This window comes from Tiliqua scincoides, chromosome 2 (genome assembly GCF_035046505.1).
Source record: "Tiliqua scincoides isolate rTilSci1 chromosome 2, rTilSci1.hap2, whole genome shotgun sequence".
Classification (NCBI taxonomy): Eukaryota; Metazoa; Chordata; class Lepidosauria; order Squamata; family Scincidae; genus Tiliqua; species Tiliqua scincoides.
Window position 1 is genome coordinate 72,028,492 of NC_089822.1, and position 8,929 is coordinate 72,037,420.

Here is an 8,929-nt window from a genome sequence, read left to right on the forward strand (position 1 = left end):
TTTCCATCGAGGCGCATCCGGGGAGTACCGGTGGCGAAGGGAGCGCCCGCTCAGGCAGAAAGAGAACGGAGGCGGGCATCGGGGCGCCCGCGTGGAGGCGGCACTTGCGGGGGACTCCTTGTCCGGGCACAGCGGGCGACCTCTCCCCCTTCCCTTGCTGGTGCGGGGACGGGAGGCGACTGTTCGGCTTGCAGAGGCGCTGAAACTCCGCACTCTGTGAGCGCTGCGTGGGCGAGTTCGCAGGCTGGGGAGCTGGCAGTCCTGCCTTGTGCGCTCGGGCAGCCAGCCAGCCAGCCGGCCTTCTTTCTGCAGGGCTGCTGCAGCCTCTGGCGACTGAGGACACAATCCTGTGCTCACTGCCCGGGGAGCAAGCCCCATTGACTATGATGGGACTTACCCCTGAGTAGACATGCCTTGGAGTGTGCTCTGAGTGAGGCTGCAATCCTATGCACGCTTTCCTGGGAGTAAGCCCCGCTGAACACAATGGGACACGCACAGGATTGTGTCGTGAGAGCGCCGTCCTCTGCATAGGTCTACTCAGCAGTGAGCCCCACTGCGCCAAACGGGACCCACTTCCAGGAAAGTGTCTGCAGGCGCTGCCTGCCGTCCAGAGCGCGGCGCGCGAGGCGAGCGACTCTCGCTGGAGCGCCTATGCGAGGCGCCTCGTTAACCGAGGGCGGCTCGCGCTGTCCCCCCCTTTCCCTGTGCCTTGCAGTGAGCGCGGTGGAGGAGAAGGAGCCATGGCTGAAGGGCAGCAGCAGGTAGCCCGCGCTGGAGACCTCTGGGAGATCGACGTGGAGAGCCTGGAGGAGCTGGACGGGGCGCAGCAGCAGCAGCCCAGCAAGGAGGCTGCAGAGGACGACGAAGAGGAAGAGGAGGAGGAGGAAGAAGATGGGGAGGAAGACGGAGACTGCGAGGAGGACGTGCTGGCTGGCAGCGGGGCTCTCCAGGCGGGACGGCGGCAGCAGCAGCAGCAGCCTCCGCCCTCCCCCCAGTCCCTGGAGCCGCAGACCCGCAAGCTGAGCCGCACCCCCAAGTGCGCGCGCTGCCGCAACCACGGGGTGGTGTCCTGCCTGAAGGGCCACAAGCGCTTCTGCCGCTGGCGGGACTGCCAGTGCGCCAACTGCCTGCTGGTGGTGGAGAGGCAGCGCGTCATGGCCGCCCAGGTGGCGCTCCGCAGGCAGCAGGCCACCGAGGTGAGCGCCAGCGCCGGGCCCCTTCTCCCCCCTCCCCCTTGCAGCCCGAGGTGGGCTTGCAAGCAGCAGCGCCGCCAAGACGCCTTCCCTTCCCGGCTAAGGATGCTCTCCCCCCAGCACAGTCAGGTCTGCCCACACCCCGGCAGCAGTGACTCAGTCCCAGTTCTCTTCCTGAATCTTTCCACCAAGGGCTTCACCCCCTCAAAAGCTCTGGAGGGTAAATGAGGCTTAGATCCTCCTCGACAGAGTCCAGGACAGTGATTTTCAACTACAGTGCTGTGGCCTGTTGGTGTGCAGCGAATGGTCCGCAGGTGTGCTGCAAGAGTTTGGGGAGAGTCAGGGCCCAATTCTATCCAACTCTCCTGCAGCCTTGGGGTGTAAGGGAACAAACATTCCCATATCTTGAGGAGACCTCTTTGACTGTTACCCCTCCACAGGATGCAGCACATGCCCCACTGGCGTGGCTTCAGTGGCACTGGAAAATTGGATAGGGCCCTCATTTATTAATCGGGCCATTGGGGGATGTGAGCCCCCCACCAGCAGTGTGCTGTGCCTTGTCAGTTGTCCAAAAGCTGATGTTGTGCGTTGACCATCTCAGCGCCTTGTCAGTGTGCCATGAGATGAAAAAGTCTGAAAATCACTGGTATAGGAGCACATCACTAGCAATGATCCACTCTTAGGAGTTGGGTTTTGGCAGCTGCTGGAATATTTCCATGTAAGCTGCGGCTGTTTTCCAGTAATGTGGCTGGACTGAGATAGCAGTGGATGGTTTCCAAAGGGCTGGTTTGGCTTCAGTCCAAGTATTACGACTTGGGACTTTGGGAGGTGTCTGGAGTGGGGGACTTAACCGTCAGAATGCTTCAGGGACAGGTAGAATGCTTTCCAGTGGTTCCAGAGGGCATCCTGAAAGCCAGGAGAAACAAAATAAACCTTTGCTCCTTACATGCTTTCATTTGTGGGTCAGTTGCGAAATCAATTCAGACTGAAACAAATGCTCTGGTTTCAGCAATCGTTTTCCTAGAACCCCATAGTATAGGTATGAGAATCTTCTTCTGTTTTGATGACATCGATTCTATCCCAGCATGTCATGTATGCATGCTATAGCCTATCCTAAAATATATACACATTTTAAACTATGATCGAGGGATGAGAAAGTTAAACGCATGGTCAAAGGAAAAGTGATAACATGTGCTTACATGTGCTTAATTTTTGCTGGAACTATCCTTGCATTATTTGGAAATTAAGCCCTTTCTATGTGTTTGACACATGGATGTGCCAAACACATTTCATTTACTAAAAGGGAGTTCCCAGAAAGGTTTGATCTGAGACTGTCCATAAAGACCAGGACAAATTCTTATTTTCATAAAAGCTTTTAATTTAAGAACTAAGAAAAGTATTGCCTCATTATTTGCATATTGCAATTTTGAAAATAGCAGATCAGGACATAATTTGTTTGGGACAGAAATGACCTGTGAATCTTTCTCTGACTTTTTTTTTAAAAAATTTGATTTTCTTTGCTAGGATAAGAAGGGGCTTACAGGGAAACAAGCTAACTTTGAGCGGAAGACAGTGTACCAGAGGCATGTTCGGACACCCAGTTTGCTGGCTAAAAGCATTTTAGAAGGTAATCACTTTGGTGCTTTGAACTTTTAAACCTCTAGGTATTTTGCAGTGGTAGCTGTTGTTGCATAGTGAAATGCTCATTGCTGCCACTTCTCTGTAATACTTTGGTAACAGATTGCAGAATGCTGGATAAACAAATCTAATTGTAAATGGGCCTTGATCAAACAGAGTTGTGCCTTTTGCTTTCAGAGGCTTTAAACGCATCTTAACTCTGTGCTGGATTGTGGTTATGCCTGTTATCTCTGCTTGGTAAGGTGCTTGCATGGACATTGGTTGGTGTTGGCCAAAGTGTGTAATTGCTTTATGGCTAGGTGCTGTATTGGAATCCACTAGGAATCTACAAAGTTTAAGATGTTTTGTTACACACTTAAGAAATGTATTATATTCTAACAGAAAGGAGCATGGAGTTTACTTATATAAGGACCGAAAACATGGTTAATATCAACATGAAAATGCAGAAAATATTGAACTGCATACAGTTCTACTTCAGGGTAATGATTAGAATAAAATAGGAAAAAAGATTTAGAGGAAATCAATATCGGGAACTAACAACACCATAGAAGTTGGAGTTAGCCTAAGAAAGAATGAAGACTCCATTAGCAAAACCCTCAAAAGTCACTCTCTGGCAATGAATGCAATAAAGTACATTTTATTTTTTATTCGTAAAATAGGTAATTCTGCTTTGATTTTATGAGATTAAAATCTCATTAACCGATTAACATTACATCTTCTCAATATGGCTGCAATCCTATACTCATTTTCCTGGGAGTAAGTCCTATAACACACAATGGGACTTACTTCTGAGTAGAAATGCATAGGCTTGCACCCACAGGTAATAGTTTGAGGATGTTAAATAAAAATAGTATTCTCTTGACAAAGATCAGAAACAAAGAATGCATTCTATCAGAGAAATAAATATACTGTCTGGATCAACAGCCATACAAGCAGTTTGAAACAATTCCATGTGTACAGTATCTCTTTTATTTGACATAGTCTTGATTGAAATCTGGAATTAATTATACTTTTAGATCTAATTTTCTGATTGGTATGTTAAAAATTAGAGGCACAAACTGCCAACAACCAGATAGTGGTTTGGAGGATAGTTTAATTTTAATTGCCTTCAATTACACCAGAAAACAGATACACAAACAATCCTGTGCCTTTACATCAGAATGGATATTAATGTTTACAACAGAGCGGTAAAATAAGGACACTACTATGCTCTTTGAAATATACTCTAATGTTTTCCAAGTCACTGCCAGTTACTGAAAATGGTTGGAAGGGCTCATTGTAATTTCTCCAGTGTTGGAATCTCATTTTTTCTGAATAACTACTGGGGTTAGTTACAAAACCTTTAGATGAAGGAGTGTAGGATAAAATGATCAAGACCAGGACTGTAAGGCTGATGGTGTAAACATATTTCCGTGAGAGTGAATTCTATTGAACTCTGTGAAACTTACTTCTGAGTAGATGTGGATAGGATTGTGTTGTAAATTTCTGCACACTAGGTGGAGAGTAGATGATGTTGACCTTACCTGAAAATAAAGCTCTTATTAAGAGTTGTTTTGGATTGTCGTCTAACTGTACAAAATTCTCTCTCATGTTGATTCATTTTTTTTTTGGGTCCAATATTTATACTCTTTCTTAGGCTACCATCATCATCTATAATTTATTCTGAAAAGATTATTTTTTCCTCTTTCACCTTCCTTTCCTTGATTTAACTTAACTTTCTTTCTCTTTCCTCCTAGTACTCCTTGGATTTTTCCCCCAAATCTCTGTACATAGTGCTTCATCTTTAGAGATATAATGCATCAGTTATAGGTATATCTTTGGCAATGATATTTTAAGTACCTCAACAAAGAAAGAGAATCAAAAGAGTAAAAGGGGAATGTTTTAATCCTGTTTTATGGGGTTGTTGTGAGGTTAGTTGTGCTTTGTCTAGTTGTGCTAGACATTGCAAAAAGTCGTAGGGTGGAAACAGGAAGCATGCATGACTTGCGTTATGACTTCCTTTGTAATGTCAGGAGGACAACTTGCACATCTCCTCCAATGGCATGGCGTATGAATCTTCATGCTGAGATGGCTCATGAATCTGAAGGGAGACGTACAGGCTCCTTTGAATATTACTTGGGAAGAGTGGCAAGTACTAAAAGTCACTCATGCTGACTCTAGCCACAATTTTTCATAATGTTTGAAACCACCAATTGATCATAAAGCATGTTGAATGCTTCAAAGTGCTGTGCGAATAAAAATAAAGATGGGAATTGAGAGCACCCATGATCATGCAGCAGATATTAAATTCTATGCACTTGAAGCTATTTTAGCATTTTCCTTTCTGCTTTTACTATAAGACAATCCAGATGTTTGTGTTCTAATCATCAATTTTTTTTTTTAGGTTATCGTCCCATTCCAACAGATCCCTACCTTGGGGGGAATTCTTCTTTGCCACCTCCTGTGAGTGACAGGATGAGAAAAAGACGGGCCTTTGCTGACAAAGAGTTGGAGAACATCATGCTTGAGAGAGAGTATAAAGAAAGAGAAATGATGGAGGCCACCCAAGCCACTGCCTTTTTCCTGCCCAACCGCATGGTGCATGGGAATGAATATAATTCCTACAAAACTACCTTCAGCCCTAATCAAGTTGAGCCTTCAAATAAAGAGTTTTGCAGCTTCTTGCCAACCTGCCTGGATCTAACTATGCAGTATTCAGGTTCAGGGAACATGGAACTGATCTCCTCAAATGTGAGCGTAGCCACAACCTACAGGCAGTACCCTTTGCCTTCCAGGTTCCTGGTGTGGCCAAAGTGTGGCCCCCTTAATGATGCTCTTCTCTACCAGCAGTGTCTTCTCAATGCTACTGCTGTCCAGTCCCTCAAGCCCGGGGTAGTCTGGGATTCCAAGGCTTCACAAGGGCAGGAGTGTTCTCATGTTGAACATGACACAGTGCCATCAAAGACTGAAAACTCATTCCTGCTTCCTCATGTTCGAGAAATTCAACCACCTCTAAATGAACTCCAGCACATTCCTCAGGAGGCTCGTGAGAGGTCAGCCTTCTCACCTCCTAAAAGGACTTTCTCACAGATCTCCCACAAGGATTCTCTGGCTCCTCAAGAAACCTCCCTCTGCAAGATCAGCAAAGAAAACACCAAGCAGCATCTCCCGCCATCGCTCAGCTACAGTCCATTCCATTCATTATTCCAACAGACACTACACAACAAATCGGGGACAGAGTTAAAAACAACTTTTGATGAGGCATCCAAGAAGTACAAAGAGTGTACCATCAAAGAGAACCAAAAATACAAATTCACCATAGACAAATATGCAAAAGACTTTTTGGGGGCTAAACAAGTTGTAACAAAATTGTCGGCAAGTGAGCCCCTATCATTTTCTGTTGAATCTATTCTTAAACGACCTTCGTCAATGGTCAGCAATGTGTCTCAATAAGTATCACGACCTTTGAACGACTTATGCTAGTGTATTTGCACTAAAGGTTGCAATCCTAAAGATGTTTACTAGGAAGTAACAGCCCAATCCTGTGCTTTCCGGTACCCACTAGAGCAGCAGTGCCAAAGCGGCACTTCTTTGTCCCCTTCCCCCAAGGAAAGCCCCAGGCCTGGCAATGGGTCTCCTCGTGGCGCAGATGCGAGAGCCTCCATGTCAGACCTTCTGGTCTGACACAGAGTTCAGGATCCGGTGGAACTGGGCTCTGCTGGTCTCACCCCTCTCCTGCCCTGGTTTCACTAACCCCTGAGTTAGGTTTATAACTTCTGTTCCACTGACATCAGCTGACCTCAACAGGGCTAATGCAGTTTAAGTGCAGATATCCTTTCTTAAATGACTGGTGGCTTGGGTGTTCCTACAGTCTTCCATGTAAAGATGATAGCCATGCTTTCTGCAAACTTGATGTGCCTTGCCTTATCTCACCAGAGTTTTGTATATATGGATTTGGGGTGTAAATTTTGATTTTAAAGTGTACATAAATATGCATGTTTTTCTTATGGAAATAAATATATTTAATTGTTTTTCAACTAAAGCTGAGTTGTCATCTGTAATGTGCTCTACTTTAAAACAGTGCATCATTATGAAGGCTAAACCTCTTAACAAATTTATCTGTTAACCATACCAAGAGCAGTGTTTTGCCTAACTTCCATTTTCCTTCCAAGCATCTCAACTATTTATGAGCGCTATTTTTTGCTTTGTTTTTTGAGCAGCAAAGACTGACCACAATTCAACATAGAGTTAAGTCCATTGAAATGCTGTAAATTCTGTTGGATTGCTTCTATATGCAGTTTCACACATTTGATGTTACTGTTCAGCCTACACAAATTTTTTCTCAGTGTAAAGCAAATAGATTTGTAGTCTTTGTGTCTTTGTCTGTCTCTTCAATGTATTGTTTCCCCTAGATGTCTTGTTGGCAGTTTAGAAAAGCTCAAATTAGACTCAAAGGTTTTATGAACACTATTTTTTGCTTTGTTCTTTAAAGCTTATGCTATATTACATGGTAGTCTTTAAGGTACTACACAATTTCTTGTTATTTTAGCCTGAAGCAACTTACAACTTTTGTCTACTATAAAAGCCCTGTTCAGATGCTTAACTTCCACTAGAGATAAATGAGTGAGGACCACGTGGAAGTGTGTGAATGATGAGTGTATATTGTACATGCATTTGCCCCCCTCCCATTCTCCCCAGGATCAACATACATTTGCAGCATCAAATACTGAACATAGGGGGAGACATTCCCCATCCAGGAGATATACCATTGCAATTCAGGTAGCAATCATCTGGAGCAGTGGTTCTCACACATTCAGCACCAGGACCCACTTTTTAGAATGAGAATCTGTCAGGACCCACCTGAAGTGATGTCATGACTGGAAGTGACATCATCAAGCAAGAAAATTTGTAACAATTCTAGGCAGCAATCCTACCCACACTTACCTAGGAGTAAGACCTATTTACTGTCATTGTTAAAAGACTATACAGAGTAGCTTATTAAAAGTACAGGTCTGTAACATCTCCCAAATGCAGTCACATACCATGGTAGCATCAAGTCTAATGTATTAAAAATAAAATATTGAAATGAATGGGGACCCACCTGAAATTGGCTCGTGACCCACCTAGTGGGTCCTGACACACAGTTTGAGAAACACTGATCTGGAGGATCTCTCTCTGTGTTCAGTGATTGTTTCTGCAGACAAACACTGATCATGCGAAGGGAGGGGAGCTGTTGATGGAGCTAAGTGTACAAGTGATTGGTGTGCTCCCAGAAAGCCCCCCCTCTCCAAAAGGAGACAAACACCTGAATAGGACTATGGCAGGGGTCGGTAACCTTAGACAGGAAAAGAGCCATTTGGACCCATTTTCCAGAAAAAAGCAAACCTCGGGAGCCACAAAACCCTTTTGACATCTAAAATGAAGATAACACTGCATATATAGTTTGTGCTCCCCTCTTATAGGTCCCAGTTATATAATACACTCCCCTCTTAGAGGTCCCACTAAAAATCAGGTCCAGACCCACAGTTGGAGAACAACAGTTTTAGATTGTGCACAGGTGAACTGCTTGTGAAGGATACTGTCATTCTTTACTGTCATTTACTTCTGTACTTCTGTAAATGCCTTTCCACACAATACTACCTCTGAACAAGACCACTTAGTACTACTTAACACTGTTCACAAAAGTGCTCCTGAACAAACAAGCTAAGAGTTCAAAACTGCATAAAATAAAAGGCATACTAACAGTGATTACTTCACAACCATGAAATATGCTTTGGTGCTACATATACAGTATGTTACACATACAGTATACAAACATATACAGCAGGGGTGCTCACCCTATTTTGGCTCGAGAGCTACTTTGAAACCCAGCAAGGCCCAGAGATCTACCAGAGTTTTTTTTTTACAATGTTCGCGCCATCATAACATATAACATTTATGTGTACAATGTATGTTAGTGGGGCTCAAGGTACACCGAGTATAACAGGACTTACTCCAGAGTAGACATGCCTAGGATTAGGCTGTGAGGCTGCAATCCTAGCCACACTTACCTGGGAGTAAGCCCCATTGAGTACAATGGCCTTACTCCTGGCATTTCCTCCCAGAGGCACCTGAAGGGG

At 44.7% G+C, this 8,929-nt stretch overlaps 1 protein-coding gene across 1 annotated transcript; it reads left to right on the plus strand.

Annotated features, from left to right (window-relative positions):
- The first annotated feature begins 740 nt into the window (after window positions 1–740).
- On the plus strand, window positions 741–6,263 carry DMRT2 (doublesex and mab-3 related transcription factor 2). The gene is made up of 3 exons (XM_066617762.1): window positions 741–1,196; window positions 2,718–2,820; window positions 5,215–6,263. The coding sequence occupies exons 1-3, from the start codon at window positions 741–743 to the stop codon at window positions 6,261–6,263; spliced, it is 1,608 nt and encodes a 535-aa protein (XP_066473859.1).
- Window positions 6,264–8,929: the final 2,666 nt, after the last annotated feature.

Bases quoted from the DNA above. Each gene is read 5' to 3' on its own strand.
- DMRT2 (XM_066617762.1), top strand. From the start codon at position 741: ATGGCTGAAGGGCAGCAGCAGGTAGCCCGCGCTGGAGACCTCTGGGAG. The intron at 1,197-2,717 runs GTGAGCGCCAGC...TTTCTTTGCTAG, and splicing joins GCAGGCAGCAGGCCACCGAG to GATAAGAAGGGGCTTACAGG. The intron at 2,821-5,214 runs GTAATCACTTTG...TTTTTTTTTTAG, and splicing joins GGCTAAAAGCATTTTAGAAG to GTTATCGTCCCATTCCAACA.